Source organism: Squalius cephalus (assembly GCF_949319135.1).
Source record: "Squalius cephalus genome assembly, chromosome: 7".
NCBI lineage: Eukaryota > Metazoa > Chordata > Actinopteri > Cypriniformes > Leuciscidae > Squalius > Squalius cephalus.
Genome location: NC_137128.1, coordinates 29,909,372 through 29,928,712, shown reverse-complemented (window position 1 = coordinate 29,928,712; position 19,341 = coordinate 29,909,372). Strand labels below are relative to the sequence as shown.

Genomic DNA, 19,341 nt, shown 5'->3' with positions numbered 1-19,341 from the left:
TTGCCTGGAAGAGTTAGTATGCTGCTCTCTTTGAAGTGATGCAAGTTTAAATTGACACTGATATCATTACAGGCAAGCGGGCGGAATAGACGGTAATAACTCTAACCTGGGCGATTCTGAGCCCTATAATCATAAAAAGCTACAGAATATTTGGGTATTGAGAAATAGTAAAAAAAAAAAAAAAAATGCACAGCTGCAGAGTCAGAGAGATGGTAATTTAAAGATGAAGGATGAAGGATACTCGCTCACCTCTTGCCACGAGGGTAATGTCTCACGTATTCCCCCACATCGTGAGCTGCAACAGCAATAACCTGAGGGTCATCAGACACTTCCAACAACCTGGTCAGTATCCTGGCAGGAAGCACAAACACACAATCATTTCAGGTCCCCAAAAGCAATCAGTAACACCTCCAGGGCAATACTAAACCCATGCTGAGCAAATATATCCCAGGGTACTGTACAGCGGGAGATGTGGTGTCTACCTCAGTCCAGGAAAATATTAGCTTCTGTTAGTTCAGTAAGATACTAAAATGGGGAAACATGTAACACTGGAAAAAAATGTTTTCTTAAACAGTATTTTGTCTTCTTTTCCAGTAAAAATATTTAGAAATCAAAAAGATACATTTAATAAAGAAGAAAAATGTTGTGTTCTTAGAAAATATACAGTGGGCCCAAAAATTACTTAAGCATTTACACTACAGTTCAAAGGTTTGTGTTTTCTATTTTAATATATTTTAAATTTTAATTTATTCCTGCAAATAGCAAACCTGAATTTTTTTGTCATTAATGTCATTAAATGTCATATGATCCATCAGATATCATTCCAATATGCTGATTTTCTGTTCAAGAAACATTTCTTTTTATTATCAATTTTGAAAACAGTTGTGCTGCTTAATAGTTTAGTGTAAAACATGATACATGTTTTTTCAGGATTCTTTGATGAATAGAAAGTTTTTAAAAAACAGCTCTAATATTAACTTCTAACATTATAAATGTCTTTACTGCCACTTTTGATCAATAATGTAATAATAACTACATTTCATTGCATTACAAAACATAATATCAAACCAAATTCTCAAACCAACTAACCTCACTTTTCTAAGCCAAAAGTTTTTGTTTTTTTTGCATTAGACTTTATTAAAATAAATTTCACTTAGTTGATATATACTGTATGCAAATCAATGATATTTATACTTTTTTAAGCAACCAAATACTTTTTGTGGCCATTGCTTCTTGAATGCATCTCAAAGTTTTATTGGGGTAAATTACTAAATTTACAGTATATTTTCGAAAACACGTCTTAATAAACAAATTTGTGCTGTAATGTTTTGTAAATGTTTCGTTTAAAATTTTTTCAACAAAAAGAAAAAGTTGCTTAAGAAAATGATTTATTTTGCAGCAAGCAAGAGGTTTAAGCTTAATTTCAATCTATTTCTGCTCACAAACAATAGATCAAGCATGAGACGGAGACCTGTACCGCATGAAAGCATGAAATTATAACACTCATGCAGAATGGAGAGAGGTTTCAAGCACTACCAATCATCTGCACACTGAGCAAGAGATGGAGGGAAAAAAAGAGAAACAAACTGAAGTAAAACACAAATTGCTGATGGCTGAAATGGAGCCTCTGGGCTGATTGCAGAGAGGGTGGTGATGAGAGGAATGAGATGAGTAAATTAGGATTTAAACGGAGTTGTCAAAAGGGTCGAGCTGACACATGATTAAACTACTGAGAGACAATGAAAATTAGAGTTTCAAATGCCGATATTCGGCTCTGATTTCAACTAGTGTACCCTTTACCAAAGAGAGGAGAGGAACACACACACCCCTGTGATTCAGACAGTAAAAACAACTTGTGTAAAAACAACTGTATGTTCAAAACAGTCCTTTAACCATTTGCTCGATACGGCAAAAAATCATTTCAGTCCCTCTCCGAACACTTGACCCCCGCTAACATCTTTTATTATAAAAGCTGAGAGAACTGAAACCACTCATTTTGACTATTCACACTTGAGTGTAGTATTACTTCACACAGCATGTATGTTTTAAAACAGCCACATTCATATTACAATATTTTTAATTATTGTTTTTTTTTTCTTTCTTTCTTTTTTTTTTTTTGGCCTTCTGGGAAATAATCGGGGGAACAGAGAGGTGAATAGAGAAATCATATTGGGGCCACTGTATCTTTCTTTGGGTTTGTTAATCAAATGGATTTTTGTTTTTATCTTAAACCATAAATTAACACAATTTTGTGAGATTTATGCTTTGTAAATCAATATATAGTTTTGAAAACAAGTCTTATTACCTTAGACAATTTTGTTCTTCTCAAGTAAATGTGTTTTGTTTCAAGGTTGCCAAGTTGTTTTACATGATGACAAGACAAAAATATATTGTCACCTGCAACTTGCACCACAGCCAGTAATAACACTTAAAAGAATGTTAAAAACAAAGAAACTTAATTAGTAAAAACAAATATTATAAAACAAATCACTAACTGTAAATTATGATTGGTTACTTGTTCACAATCTTTGCACACCTGTTAATTAATTAATTAATTAATTAAGTAATTAATTAATTAATTGGATTGGATTGAAGGCTGTTAGGAAAAATAAAGTCAACATTTTTTTGGGCTTTGATATTTTTGAAAAAAATCTCAACATTCAAATGATCATTTTATTACAGAATTCAAATAATAAATGTGGTTCTACAGTCTATGATGTGGTGTAGAATGGAGAGCGAGCGAACCGATCATCTCTTTCTCTTTCTTACTAATAGCACATTTGCGACCCTGGACCACAAAACCAGTCACAAGTCGCACAGGTATAACAATACATTGTATGGGTCAAAAATATAGCATTTTTTTATGCTAAAAATCAATAGGATATTAAGTTAAGATATTTTGTAAATTTCCTACCGTAAATATATACAAAAAAATATTTTTGTGAGTGAATGCAGCAATATCAGGAACAGAAATTGACAACTTTAAAGGCGATTTTCTCAATGTTTCGATTTTTTGCACCCTCAGATTCCAGATTTTCAAATAGTTGTATCTCAGCCAAAAAATATTTACCCTTGTGACTGGTTTTGTGGTCCAGAGTCACATTTGAGAATAGTGTTACATTTTGAATGTGAAGAGCATCAATATCTACCGATGCATGTCATGCATCAACCCACTGCCCAGCCCTAGTCCAAAACAGCAGGTGCTTCTTACTTCAGCAGCTCGTAGTTCTTCTCGTTCAAGCGAACAGCGTTTTCCCTCCAGAACTTCTCCGACTTGTGCACTGGACTCCACTCCAGACGTCCAGACTTCAGCTCAGAGCTGTACTCATCAAAAGAACTGCAGGAGGAAGAATGGTAAGCACTATCAACATGTGAGGGGAAAAAAACAGGTTTAAAACATACTGAGAGAGGGCTTTACCTGAGATCCTGAACGCTCTCTCCCAATTTTTCCAGGAGGAACTTGATGTCTTCAGTGATATCCTCATCATCATATTTCTGCTGGTCCAGGTTCTCCAGCTGTTTCAGCACTTTGCATTGGATCATGGCAAGAGCGTATTCCTGACGGGTCTCTCTCTCAGCTGACTTCTCCAACAGGTTCTACAGCAACGAACAACCATCAATCATGTTAATGCCGTTATTGTAAAATATAATTAAGTGGATAATTAAGTACTAAGAATACTGAAAATAATTTAAGCACCATTTATTCAGATCTCTAGAACAAAATCAATCATATTTAAATATTTAATTACAAATTCACCTTGTTATGAGTGCAATTATTCAAAAATAGATATTTGTGACTACTTCAATTATACTGTTACCATGGTCTGTAGTAATAAAGACAACATTAAAAATCAAAACAGACAAGCATTGATTGAATGGTTGGATCTTAAAGAAATAAGACCAAAGATCTGTCCTTGGCTTCTTCAGTCAAATGATTTAGTAAATTCAAGACTATTTCCCAGAAGGAGAAATAATGCACAGCATTGGAATAAATTATAATTTGAATTACAATTTTAATTAGAGACTGTTGTAAAGTGAAAGTGAGGGTTTTGAAATTTTAAATATGCACTCAGCAAGATTTTTCCTTTTCCTTGAAAGTTTCTTCTACTTTTAAAATGGTAGAAATGCTTTGTGCATCAACAGTGCTCAGTGAGGTTTTACCGGCACCCGTTTGACACGGCCCTTTGAACAACCAAAATGTTGAATACTATTCAAATGCTATTGAAAAATGTGACTTGAAGAGGAAATGAACTTGTCAAATTACAATAAGAGTGCTTTTATTTCTCAGAATTCATTACACTCTTAATGGTTATGGTTCATTTAGCAGTGAATGCTAACATAAGCATTGACTTCCTTTTTAAAACCCTTTGCTCCAAGCTGTACTAAAATTAGGTGTTGCTCTTTGAAAACTCACCTAAAAGCCTTGAAAACATGCCCTTTCTGGCATTAAAGGAACATTCTTCTTTAGTTGTTATTTTAGATGCTACCAGTAGTCATCAAGTTAAATTGCTTAGATTAAATTGGGTGAAATATCAAATCAACTCACAATGCCACTCTAAGAAAATATCATCAGTTAATGGACAAAAGGATGCTTCAGAAAAAAAAAAAAAAAAACCAGAAATGAATACATGAAGCATATTTTTCTTTCATGTCTGCTGGCTTAATAAAGTGGGGCTGTAGATTTTATGAAAGACTCAAGGTGGTTCATAAGTTTCTTTCCTCTCAAGCAGCCAAGAAGAGTTCTCAAACAAGTTAAGTATTGACTACTGATGAAACAGAACCATATGCCATTTTGAATGGACCTGAATCACTGTTACTGAGACACTTCAATTAGAAGCTAGTGGAGTAAAAACCAAGTAATTATTAGGCATCTCACTGCTTTCCAGAAGCGTTTAATCAGAATTGTGACATAATACAACAAAGACAAAATTGAAAAATTATAGTCAGTGAACGCTCAGCTGTCCAGCATGAAGGATGTCATGCTGTTACATGTATGAGAGACAACAAAGATTTAAAAGAGAAGTAAGTAAGCTTGCAAAGAGTTCATATTAGGAAGCAGTGGCAGAATCTTAATAGAGCGATAGCTGCAGCATTGAATTACAACAGTAATGCATATTAAAGATGTGATGAGCAGCGCTGGCGTTTTAATTTGCAGCAGCCTAACGTTTTATTTCAATGCAGACTGCTGTAAGGCAGTTTGACAGGTCTTGATTTTGGCAGTCTTGCTGCAAACGTACATTGTTTATGCAGTTCGGACACATTTATCATCTTTGGCAAAGGTTTCATACCTATTCTCATTTTGAGGGAAGACTAATTATAATAAGATGAACAAAAAATTGTAATGTTCTGTTTGAGTTATATATTACAGTAAGTCAAATCCTTTATCAGATCCTATTCCAGATGCACCCATGACATGCACCCATTCTCTGTCCCAAAAGAGGTCTCCTTCATACATTTGTAACACAATTTCGGGCCATATTATGTATGTAATGGAATGGCCTCAGAAGAGGTCAAAAGGGTATTTCAACATGGAATATTTCAGAAAAGTGCATACTAAGGATGCTCAGATCAAAGTCCATGTATATACACATCACATGATCAAAGAATCTAGACTTACCCAAAAAGTACACAGTTGAAACAGTAGAATGATTAGCTTAGATCATTACAAACTAATCATCAGATTAGTATAACATTAACAGTGAAGAAGACTTGAGTCACACTGATTTGTACTCAACTGCAAGGTATACATGTACATATATTTTTCTCTTGGTTGTTGTGACCAGTGAGCTCCCAGTCGTGAATAAAACTTTATTCCTGCAAAGAGCAACTTGGGAGCCGGCAGGGAATTTTACTTGAGAGGCGACCACAGCAGGGACAGTGATAGTGTTGGAAGACCATAGACCCGCACTCGGGGTGAGGCTGTAATACTCAGAGTTAGTATTAATGATCCTGTGTCGGACCAGTGTGTATCTAAGAAGGGAGGTGAGAGTGTATATACCAGGGCCGGAGTGGGGCCACTTTTCAGCCCTGGAGTTTCAGGCCCAAGACCGGCCCACTTTTTCCATGGTGGAATTCCAAATTAACGCTTTTTCCAAATTGGATAAATGAAGCAACAGTTCAGCTCTTACTATTGTGTAGTTTGTATTAATACCGTGGTTCAACAAATAATGTAAAGGTTAAATAATAATTCACTTAGACTTTATAAGAAGCCATTGCGACTTTATTTCACGCAATTCTGACTTTATAACTTGCAATTCTGACTTTATAACACGCAATTGCGACTTTATTTCACGCAATTCTGACTTTATATCTCGCAATTCTGACTTAATATCTTGCAATTCTGACTTTATATCTTGCAATTCTGACTTTATAAGAAGCAATTGCGACTTTATAAGAAGCAATTGCGACTTTATTTCACGCAATTCTGACTTTATATCTTGCAATTCTGAGAAATAAAGTCAGAATTGCGAGATGTAAACTCGCAATTGTGAGATAAAAAGTTGAAATTATCTTTTAAAATGTTTTATTCTGTGGCGGAAACAAGCTTCCATACCTCCTGGCCTCTTCCTCCCATCCATCCTCCCTGACGCCGCATACCGGGGGTCAGCCCAGCTATCGGTAGGCGGTGCCGCGGTAGCCTACCTGAGAAAACTTTTTGAAAAGACGGCTATGGACCCAACCAACTCTATAGGAGGGGAGGGGAGAACTCCATCACATGGTACAACCCATGCAGAGGCTGCGCGCTGCGGTGTCAGAATGCGGAACGTGTGTAGCCTAATCTAACTAACGTGACAAATTTGAAAAAAAAAGGAAACAAAATCCTCGACCGGCCCAAAAGTGAAGCGGCCCACCGGGAGTTCTCCCGATTCTCCCGATTACCCACCCCGGGCCTGGTATATACCGTAGTATTATATCGTGTTATTTTCGGGACTAGAATTATCCCAAAGATGCTGTAGTATTGTATTGGTGCTGTTGTATTATATTATATTGCCAATTATGATGATGTTTGAATTTTCCGTTATTAAGAAGTCAGATTAGTAGGCTGTATTTGTATTAATAGAATTTCCACGACATTTGGCAACACATAATAAATTACGGTGAACAGGTCAGAAATCTGATCAGCCCAACATACAGCTCTAGTTAACAAGATGATGGATTGTTAGCATAGTGCTGTCCTACATCTTCCTCTTTGGCATTCAGCATCTATGCATACTTAAACACTGCTTTCCCATTCAATAGAAATAAGACATTGATGAATGAGCAGTAAGTGCGGCTTGCTTGCATGAGAGTAAATGAACATGTTAAAAAGAGACATTCAGATGGGGAATTGAAAAATGGTACTGTAGAGTGACATAACAGTGCTAGAGAGAAAGAGATACTGCCCTACAAAGGCAAAATACCTTAACTCGCTAGTATGGAACTGGGAAAATGAATTTAAAGATTTGTAGTTGTCCAGCCAAATTAATTATAGGTAGGATACTGGAAATCTGGCAAATAGATGTTTTAGTAATGACAATTATATATATCTTATCTATATCTAAAATCTTGAGCTCAAACTTGACTTTTGACCACTTTTTGAAGTTTCTGTACTCTGCCTTTGCATTGTAAAAAGCGAGAAGTCACACTAAGGCAAATGGCAGTAACTTCCACATTATCAATATTTGGTTACTGATCACCATTTACAAAATCATTATAGTAACACCTGTATAAAATCTAGTGGCATTTATTTTGGATGATTTACAATTGCTTTGTTAAATCGAGCAGTTTGGTAGCCTATTCATTTGATAGCTGACTAGCCTACTTTGGCTGCTAGCTAGCTAAATTAAATAGAATGTGATCTATCTAGTTTGTTTGTCTAATGCATCTTGTGTGTTACTTCACCTTGATGTCTACGTTTCAAAGCCATCTCAACTATCATTTTCCTTCGAGAGCAATGGACCATCCTTAAATGCTATTAGTAAAAACAACCACTAAACTATTTGCTTTACCTACACTTTTATTCAGGTATCATATGTGTCAAAAGTGCTTAAGTGACAGATGTATGACAGTACACAGGCTATACTGTAATTTAAATGCAGCAAACTTTAAATGGACAGTAAAACAAAGGCAGAATACCGTAACTCCAGGCCGGCACAGTAACTTCTAAACAATAGCAGAATAATCTAACTCAATTTGAGCGTCCAAAACAAAGGCAAAGAAAGGTAACTCATGTTACGGTGTTCTGCCTTGGTTTCTCCTGTGCTTTTGTAAGTTACTGTTAAGACAACCCATTATTTTCTCGAAAAAAACAACGGAATTGACTCAAGATACTTATCTACATGATAAAGGAGGACCTGAATGTCCCAAAAATATCAATAATTCATTTTCAAAAATTAAGTTACTGCCTTTTGCCTTTGTAGGGCAGGATAGATATAGAAATAGAGATAGAGAGATATAAAGGAAATATACTTTATATACAGATTATAAACAGACTAAAGAGAAGGAAATTACTACATTATGCTCATTTATATTGTATGCATCCGTCATATTTGTGTTCTTTTGGAGAACTGACTCAGACCAAGTGATTTACCAAATCATTCCTATTTAATCACATCTCTATACTGAGAACAGAGAGACGGAGCTGTGCAGTTAATTTATTACGTAACATCAATACAGAATGTTGGCTATATAAGAATAGATATAGAGAGATGGAGAGAGTGAAAAATAGATAGAGAGCGATAGAGAGATCAGTGGACAGATAAGTAGATAGACAGACAGACAGATAAATTCTATTGTTCCTTGCTGGTGGAATGATCTACCCGCCTTCATCCGGAATGCAGAATCCCTGACAACATTCAAAAGACAGCTGAATACTCACCTCTTCCATGAGCACTTAATCTCATTATAAAAAAATTCCCTATTGTAGCTTATGCTACTCTAAGCAATGTCTGAAACTTTGTATTTTTAGCACTTCATGTATTTGTTTGCCTCTTCACGGTAAATCGCTTGCTGCATTTCCTCATTTTAAGTTGGTTTGGATAAAAGCGTCTGCTAAATAAATTAATGTAAATGTACTATGCACTATGAATAGACTATAGAGAAGGAAATAACTATATTATGTTAATTTTTATTGTATTAATCAGTCATATTTGTTGTCTTTCATTTAATTTAATTGCATCTGTTCTTTTGTGGAGAACTGACTCAGACCAAGTGATGTACCCAACATTCCTATTTAATCAAATCTCTATACTGAGAACAGAGAGACAGCGCTGTGCAGTTGATTACATACTATTGATAAAGAATGCTGGCTGTATAAGAATAAAAATGCTAAACTACAGGCCAATATCCTCAATCTTGAGTATTTCAAGTATTGCTTTAGACCTATATATATAACAGTGGTGAAGAGTGTACTAATGTGAAACATAAATAATGGCAAATATGCAGAGGCAGATCCATTGATAGCTGCAAAATGGAAGCCATGTAATCATAGACAGGCACAGAGAGAGAATGCCTGGTCAGGACAACTTAATAAGCTCTTGAGCAGGTGAGATGAATGAAGCGCTGCACTCTAATTCAATACTGTCAGCGACATGGACAATGAATTCATTACACAACTCTAATACCAACAGAGCCCAGCTTTCAGGGTTAATTTGAACATTAAATGTAGCCTGCACCAAGAAACGCCATGTGTGGGAAAATGAAATGCAGAATAAGAGTAACAAGCAGCCTGTTTTTGTGCCTCGGCTATGTATTAAACAAATATGCGCCGGCAGAGGAAAAGTAATAAGCCCGATGGAAGATAAAATGCCTTAGGACTACATTTGGTCTAGCACTATATTCTAATTCAAATAATCAACATGAGCAGGAAGGGCAACGTCACTGAATGGGCAATGACGCGAGAGTGTGGAAGAGATTAAAATGAGCGCTTTTGTCAATCTGCAACCTTAATAAGGTAATAATGGGGTTCTTAGTATATTCACCATGAAAGCTCTGGGTAAATTAAATCCTTTCAGAATAAAAGAGTGAGTGATCCGCTAATGGACTTTGAAGAGGACACCTTCTGCTGAGCGATGCCCTGATCTGAAAAAAGTGGAAAAAAACAGACACACCCTTCCATCTGAAATGGATTCAGCACATGCACTGCTTCATTAACTGTTTGTCACGAAAAAAAAAAAAAAAAAGATGAATATTTTACATTAGACTTAATGAGCTTTCATTAAGCATTTTTAGAGATACATTTATATGGTGCCTTTACTTATTTTCATTCAGCAAATGCTTTGTATTCTATTTCCACAGCGACAGTGCTTAGTAAATATGTGGGGTTAAGTGTCTTTCACTTAAGTGTCTTTAAAATGAAATGTTGTGGCTCTGAGAAATGGCTCACGTTTTGCGAGAGGTCACGGTTCAAATCTTACTCTAATGGCCTTTTGCCCCTCCCCAAATAAACAGCACTGTTCACTAGTAGATATTCAGCGGGGTTGAAAAAAATCACATTGAAAATCTGGAATTCATAATCAAATTTCAACATGTAAATAAAGGAGTTTGAACAATTTAGAAAGAAAGAAACATTAAAACTTAATCAAAAATATTTTGGACTATTTATAGGTCTCTAATCAAATAAGACAATGTGTGTATAATAAAACAAAATACTAAGAAAACAAAAATAAATTGTTATTCTAATAATATCATTTATTAAAAATGATTAAATTGTATAACTTAAATTTAAAAACATGCATAATAAATGCATTTTAGCTGGTGGCCTCAGATTTTTGGACAGTGGTATGTTTAGTTGCACATTATTTTGCAAGTTCAATGTAATGGAGAGCAGACGAATGAGTGATGGAGTAGGAATGCGTGTCTGAGAGGATTCAGTGTGAAATGGTCTATTAGTTTAATGCATCTGAGTTAGTCGCAGAATTTTTAGGGGGGCTGAAATAAAAGCCCCACTAAATAGGGTCTACAATCACATAATGCTATTTTTAAAAAGCCACAAGGCAGATTTTAAAAAGGAAATTTGATTGCCACTACTGCATTCAGTTGCATTCACAAAGTCAGGAAAGGAGACTGGGTTCCTAACGAGTCCAGTTTAAAGCAGACGCTTTTCATGACACATACCCTGAAAGCAGCCAGGATTATGCGAGTGACCTTCTCTTTGACAGACTCTTGAAGGATGTCGGAGAGCGCTGGTACCACGTTGTAGCGCCGCAGCTGTTCACAGAGTTGAGGGCTGAATGCCAGGAGCCACACGCAGAAGATCATCTGATACTGCAGCTGGAAGCCACACTTATTGCTCAGCACTGCCGTGATGCTGAAAGATGCACAAACAGAACAGTCGAAGTTAGTAAACAGTGGGGCATCTCACCCCTACTGGTCTGCTGAGAGGATGCTCTTCACAAAGTTGGTCTTGATGGTTTGATGATGGTGGAGGGGATAGACCACATAATGAGACCATTACATGAAAGAAATTTTACTTGAGAGGCAAGAAAAAGAAAATTATCTTCAGAGAAGCCTCATTATCCCTTTTTTTCTGTACACTACAAACAAAATAACCTCCATGATCACAGGGCTAAAACCTGCTAGGACATTGAGAGATGCTTTCTTGTTCAACACGATTTGTTCTTCATAAAAGCGAGTAGAGCACATAGTTAATTGTGTGCGGTAAGCATCAAAACAAATTTAAAAAAACGAAAGAAATTACAGGGTTTGCCCTTCTTTTGACCAATCAATTTACATAACTTTTCCATGAACTTTCCAGTTGTTTGTTAAACAAAACAAGTGGTTACAGATTTCACTCAAACGTAGCAATTCCTAGCCAATGAAATATTTTAAATACATTTTTAATAAAAATTAAATGATAAAACATATTAAATAAATACATTTAAATACATACTACCATTCAAAAGTATGAGGCCAATACTTTTATTCTGCAATGATGCAATAAATTGATTAAAAAAGACAGTAAAGACATTTATAAAGTTACAAAATATTTTTATTTTAAATAAATGCTGTTCTTTTGAACTTTCTATTCATCAAAGAATCCTGAAAAATGTTTTTAAAAATATAGCACAGCTGTTTTCAACATTTATAATAATTATAAATGTTAATAATAAATGCAGCAAATCAGCATATTAGAATGATTACTGAAGGATCATGTGGCACTGAAGACTGGAGTAATGGCTGCTACACACAGCTTTGCTATAACAGGAATAAATTACATTTTAAAATACAATATAATATTAAACTGGTATTTTAAATTGTAAAAATATTTCACAAATTACTGTTTTTACTGTATTTTTGATCGAAATCTTTCTGACTGCAAAATGGAAGTGTATTTGTTTAAAATAAAACATAATATTAAAAATGATTTAAAAAAAATTCTGTTGTAAATAGAATTAATTTCTATGGTTTCTCCAGGCCTAGAAATGAAACGATTATAAAATCCTCAAATACCTCTAGATAACCATAACCAGATTTCCATAACTATGGGAGCTTAATATCTCACATGTATTGTCTACTAAGTGCAATATTACACAAAACAAGACCTACATATTAGTGTGAAAGTGAGTATTACCAGTTCACTCCGTCAGCCTCCACCCAGGCGAATCTGTATTCATTCACTCTCAGCATCAGCTGCAGGCAACCAGCCACACACTGAACGTACTGGGAGCTCTGCGTGGGTCCGAAGGAAAAATACACATACACGACACACACGCACAAATTAGCATGCACACAAACACAAAAGGACAACACGATCAGAACACGAAGAACAGAACAGTTCAGAGAAGCAGGAAAATGGATGCATGAAATAACAAGCCCGTCCTTTTCCGGTACTAGCAAAGGAACACAGTGAAACTAGGCTGCTCAAGCAGCATTTACACAATTTTGCATTCACTTATGCACGTGCAGTACGAATCTGACTTTTAAAAAACGCCTTTTGGGTAACATGCTGGATCAAAGAGACAATCCCACAATGCAGCAGAGAAAAAGCAGCAGCCTTGAAACCTGGACAGAGTGAGTGAATCATAGAAAGATGTTAGAGGAGATGTGGCTGAGAGGAGAGAAGAGACTCAGTCATTAACTGGGGGAGATGATGCTGTATATCAGCACCCAATGCATAAAAGCAGAGTGGTCCAGAGAATAGAAGAGACAGGGAGGCAGGTCATGTAGAATAGAAAAGTGGAGACATCTAAAGTGCCATGAGGGGAAATTGAATTAAAATGTGTGCCCGCTTGCATTGCGCCAGCAGATTTTGACTCGCGACACATGATGAAAAGATTTTATTTTTTCTAATGAACTCTAAAAAGCACAAAAAGAAATGAAAGAGGAAGATTGCTATAGTACAAAACAAAAGCCTTCTGGTCCTTTCAAACTATCAATTCTAGTGGTGTCTCAGGAAGAAAAGAAAAAAGAAGAAGAAAAAAAAATAAAAGCAGCTGAAATATTGGAATTGTGACCACTGGCAAGAGAGGTCACAATAATAATAAAAAAAAAACTTATGGGTGGACAGACAAAAAAGGTGTACAGAAGTGCAGCTGTAGGAAAAAGTGAAAAGATTCAGTGGATATGAGTGGAGAAAAAAGCAGTAGACAAGAAACAGCATGTGCTGTTCTCGAAAAAGCGAGGGGTGAAGATCCCAGCCTCTGAAAGGGAATGGAGGCTCGTTCACACAGCTGCACATCCACCTCCTTCATCCATGACATACTCACTTCAGTGGGGGAGATGGTCCCTGTTCCAGGTTCAGCACCTGTACCATGTAGTTTCTAACAAAAAAAAGATAGAAAAAAAAAAAATCTGTGATTTTGGGTTGGAGAGCTTGAACTTGAGCGGTTATGCTCGGACAATGATGGCAGGAATATAGATGACTCCTGCGTGGTGAGTGAAAAGGCTTGTTCGTGACAGGCAATCGTCTAAAATTCTGTGGGAAAGCGGCCCTAAATTCATTTCAATCTCAGCAGCACTGCAAAATGAAATGCTTAAGCCTGTTACAAGAGCCAAGTCACAATTTGGGTGAAAAGACGTACAACAGGCATCTAAAATGAAAACCAAGACAAGACATAATTTAACTGGTATATATAGTCATTTTTGGCTTAGAATAGACAACATCCCCGATTCATTGAAAATATTTATTCACGGCTTTCGCAGCTTAGCTACAATGAACCGAATTTATGGAGTGCACTGTGAATGCTAATAAACATGAACTGCTTTGAGAGGTCTTCTATTTATGATTTTCCACATTCATTAATGCAAGCTAAAATATGAAACCGCATGCAAAACGCAACATCCTATTACCGCAAGGTGATTTGTAGGGGAACTTAATATGAAAGCTGGACTTTATCACTTCATCTATAAGTAGATGCATTCACTAAAAGCCAACATTTACTATTTGAATACAAAACAACTTGTATGAATGACTGACTTTACAACTAATACCTTGAACAAAGTATCTGTAATGCCTTAAACAATAGTTTTTTCATTTTAAAAGGCATTTCATTATACGATACTATTCATTCACTATTAATATATTTAATAAGAACATAAAAAACCTAGCCTAATTTATACAGATTTTTTTTCAAATTCATACAAATCGTAATAGTCATGTTTTCATTCATTCTTTTCACTTTGGCATCAAATCAAGTTGTTATCACTGTGCCGTTCACTTGAGCTCAAAAATGTATTTCAAATCATTTTTCTAATAAAAAGCAAAAGTGCTAGTAGGAAAAAAAGAGGGATGTTTTCAGTGATTAAACCAAAAGCATAGCTTTAATTTCTTTCATTTTCCAAAAAAAAAAAAAAAAAAAAGACTTATTTTTATTAAACCAAAAATTGCATCTGTACTTTAAAGGGTGTACCCTACCGTTCAAAAGTTTGGGGTCAGTATGTTTGTTTGTTTTTTGCAATAAAAATTTGACAGTGAAAAAATTACAGTAAAGAATTTTACATTGTTACAAAAAGGTTCTATTTCAAATAAATGCTGTTCAGTTGAACTTTCTATTCATCAAAGAATCCTTAAAAAAAATGATCAGGGTTTCCACAAAAATATTAAGCAGCACAACAGTTTTTGCCATTGAAAATAATAAGAAATGTTTCTTGAGCAGCAAATCAGCATATTATAATGATTTCTGAAGGATCACGAGACACTGAAGACTGGTTAAATGGTGCTGAAAATTCAGCTTTGCATCACAGGAATAAATTACATTTTAAAATATACTAAAACAGAAAACAGTTCTTTTAAATTTTAACAATATTCCACAAAATTACTGTAATATTTACTTTAGTTTTGCTTAAATAAATGCAGCCTTGGTGAGCGATATATACTTTCAAATCATTAAAAATATATTTAGTGCATCAGACAGTGTATATCAGTAGTGGGGACACATTTTTTGTGTTTTCACTGGAAAACATATCAATTTTAGCTATGATGGTGGAAATAAAATCCGCCATGGCAAGAAGAGGTGGGGACATGTCCCACCCACCCCCACTGTAAATTATGCCTACGAGTGAAAACGAGATTCTGACATATTGACGCAGACTTTAAATCTTTAATGCAGTCAAAACACTTTAACTGGTTACTGCGTGTGAATGGAGGGTCATCTTAAAACATGTGCATACAAATCACATCTTTACTGCACTTTAATGTAAATGGATTCCAGTTCAGGCTTGTGAAACAACACAAAAACAACTTTGAAGGTTATCTAAAATCAAATAAGATTAAGAACACACTCAAATCCAAACAACAAACACATACTCTCACTGCCTACAGGTACTAACTAGGTGGCAACATTAAGTTTCCAATGAGGAGCAATTTTTATGTCCATACAGAATGCTCTCTAAACACACTAAACTGTTACGTGACACAATCACAGCCACTCAGAAGATATTTGATGTTTAATGTACAGTTGTGAGTTGTGACAAAACATCCTGCCAAACTGGTTAGGACAAAACTCAGATATATATGGAAATAGGTGTGGGCGAGATGACCAAAATCTTATATCACGATTAGGAATGTGCGCAACGACTAATTTCATTAACGTTTAAACGGAAATTTTTCAACTGACTAGTCGATTAGTCTAACCCCCCAGGAAACAGTCTGTGTATGCGACCCATTTCAAATAGACTACTTAATCTATGAACAGTCAAATCCCAAACTGAATGGCGCTAAAAATAGGTCAGACACATGCTATGTTGCCTTGCAATATGATCATTGTATATTAACCTGAAGCGTTCTCTTAAAGGAATAGTTCACCCAAAAATGAAAATTTTGGTCATCATTTACTCACCCTTATGTTGTTCCAGTATATACAAAAGAAGAGATTTTGAAGAATGTTGGTAACCAGACAGTTGATGGTAGCCATTGACTTCCATAGTAGTAAAAAAAAAAAAAATCCTATGGAAGTCAATGGGGCCCATCAACTGTCTGGTTTCCAACATTCTTCAAAATATCTTCTTTTGTATTCAACAGAAGAAAGAAACTCATACAGGTTTGGAACAACATGAGGTTGAGTAATTGATGACAGAATTTTCATTTCTGGGTGAACTATCCCTTTAAACATTGTTAGCCATATTTATTTAAATCAACTGAATGATTAGGCAGCGCAGGACCAATAAGTTCGAAACTAATAGCCTATTATAAACATATTTCCTCAAATAAAAGTTAGTCCACACAAGTCAGCACGTTAAGGTATTGTTGTTCATTACCATGGTAATCAACTAGTCAAAGTCTCGCATAACTTCAAGCACTAGAAATAAGAAATATTCAAGAGCAGAGTGACTTTTTCTTTTATTGTCTGATTAACATTAATGACAGATAGCAGCAGTTATATTAGGCAGCTGTCATTTAAAAGAGCAAATGACAGATCCAATATATGGATACACATGCGTTTTCTTTCTCAACCATTTACGTTTCTCAGACTGTGCAATGCTTAAAAAATGTATGCAAATGATAAGCTTTCATGAAGGTAACATCACTTGATTTAACCGCAAAAGAGATGATAGTCCAAAATCTACCAGTTGACAAATTTCTACCGGTTAATTATCTCTACCGGTATACCGTCCAGCCTTACATGGAAAAGAGCTTTTATATCTTGATAATTTATAACGTCCCTCCTGGTACACTGACAGCCTTGGCATGACACATATATCAAGCATATCTACACTAAAAACGTATAGTGGGGCATAGAACAAAAAAAAGTGTCAGAAACATAATACAAGATGTTGTTTCACCAATTCTCTCAAGCAAGTAACACAAACAAAACCTCTATGCTGCATTATCATATCTTGCAGTATTATTATACTGCAAGAATACTATATGCTGAACCGGCACATCAGTTTTTTTTTTTTTTAAAGCAAAGAAGTTGGGACCACCACAAGTAAGGTCAACCCCTGTATCCCATTTGAGGGTGGTAAATGACTCAAGGTAAGGCACTTAGCAGCACTACCCACTTGAGTGGATGTCTTAATCTGTATCTGTGGCTGGCCTGCTGCAGCAGAGCTCACAGCTCAGCTCATTCTGAGTCAGGAGGATCCAAGTTCAAATCGTGCTCTATGCACTTCTCGGTTCATTCTTCTTGTTGTGCCCTTTATATAAAGCACTCTGCTGCATAGTGCCCTGGCACGGCTGTCTCTGCAGATCTCGACCCCCAACTGTGTACATGCAGGATACGAGGAGTGACACAGTACATACAAATTCACTCGTTCCTGTGCAAGTGCTGCTTGACAAATGGGTGGGCACCAAAATTCTGAGATCATTAGTGAAAATGCTTGTATTTTGCAATCAGTTTATTATATTATATACCGTAAATACACAATTACATTTAAAAAAAAAAAAATATATATAATGAAACATTTTCAGAATTTTCTTTAATCAGACTGACTGTCTATTTTTTCTTTACCAATTCTCCAATGATTTTTTCAGGCATGTTGTGACTTCTAGATAAGTATTTTTTTTATATAATGTAAAAAACCTATTCGCCAATGACTCATTCAGACAAATTTGTGAACCGGTTAAAACAATTCAGTGAAAACTAATGACTCAATACATGCTCAAATGCTCACAAACTGGACATCACTATGGCTTGAAAGCAAGTTTACTCTAAACAAAATCAATAACTAGATGATTAAATACTTTATAGCAAAACATTATTATTAGTGCTCTCAATCGATAAAAAAATGTAATAAAAAAACTACCGGTAATTAAAAGTGATTAATCACACCTAACAAAGTTTTTAATATATTTTGATATTGTAATACTTTCACACTGAATAGCCAAAATAATGTAGAAACAACATAAAGACAGTTACTCATTTAAGACTGTGCTTACGAGAATACTCAACAAAAAAATAATTTTGTGTTTTTTTTCCCATTCAAGTGTGAAAGAGAACTCAAAGCGGCACTGTCTGAAGTGGCTTTCTGTGCGCACGTTTCGTGTGTTTGTTCACAGAGAGCCGCTTCACATACAGCACACCAGTACAGATTTTAGCTCTTTTTTTGCATCTTATCGCTCTTGAATGATTTAATAGCACTTAAATGAATGATGGATAACAGAAAAAAATGCGTTAACGCATACATTTTGACAGCCATAATTATTAGGCTACATTAGAATATTAATATATCATATCATGTCTGTCTGTCTGTCTGTGTGTGTGTCTGTTATTCGCATATCTGTGAACCATTAGTCCGATGGATTTCAAATTTGAAATATAGTTGAAATGCAAACTATATTGTTAAATATATAGCACACATTGGCTTTAGCCGCTCTAGCCGCTGACCACTCCCCCTCTCACACTGCACACTGAGTGAGCACAGCGCAGGACCAGAGACAGAGAGGGTCGAAGAAAGCAGCGGAGCTTAAGTAGCTTTTTCTCAGAGTTCACTGTGTAGCCTGCTCCCTGAATTGTCGTGCTTAGCCTATTCATTTGTGGATGTTAACTGAATCTGTAAGTCAGCTACACTGTTTACTTCTGAATATTATATTTTATTCTGGTGCGCTTAACGTTATCGCTACTGTGTAATAGTAGCCTATGCTATTCACCAACTAAACACATCCTATTCAATGCGTTCACAGTCTCTTTCACGGCCATCATTTGTAGTAGCCTATTAACAAACTGTTTGCTCAAGTGTAGCCTGGTCTTATTATTTTAAGTTATTATTACTGTGTCATGCGCGCTGAAGTTAGCCAGTAACTATGTGATGTTGAATATGCTATGTTAAATAGCTGCCCTGCCTATACAACAGGATAGCTCATGTAGGCTACGCAGGCTTAAATGAGGTTAACTCTCCTCTTACCGATCGTGACGGCAAATCCCCATCTTTCCCGTGTAAGCCATCCTTACTTTTCATAATTAAAACAACCAAGTTAGCTGTTTA

General features: G+C 35.6%; 1 protein-coding gene across 2 annotated transcripts in view; it reads right to left on the bottom strand.

The window, feature by feature from the left end:
- Positions 1–19,341, bottom strand: part of atp6v1h (ATPase H+ transporting V1 subunit H) — a 40,872-nt gene that overhangs the window by 12,664 nt on the left and 8,867 nt on the right. Inside the window, exons 7-12 of one of the 2 annotated variants that reach the window (XM_079876402.1) lie at positions 13,686–13,739; positions 12,551–12,648; positions 11,095–11,287; positions 3,419–3,597; positions 3,212–3,337; positions 250–351 (exon numbers count right to left, since the gene is read on the bottom strand). In XM_079876402.1, the coding sequence (XP_079732528.1) occupies positions 250–351; positions 3,212–3,337; positions 3,419–3,597; positions 11,095–11,287; positions 12,551–12,648; positions 13,686–13,739 (752 nt within the window). The remainder of the gene's footprint in view (positions 1–249; positions 352–3,211; positions 3,338–3,418; positions 3,598–11,094; positions 11,288–12,550; positions 12,649–13,685; positions 13,740–19,341) is intronic. The other variant, XM_079876403.1, reaches the window with a different exon arrangement.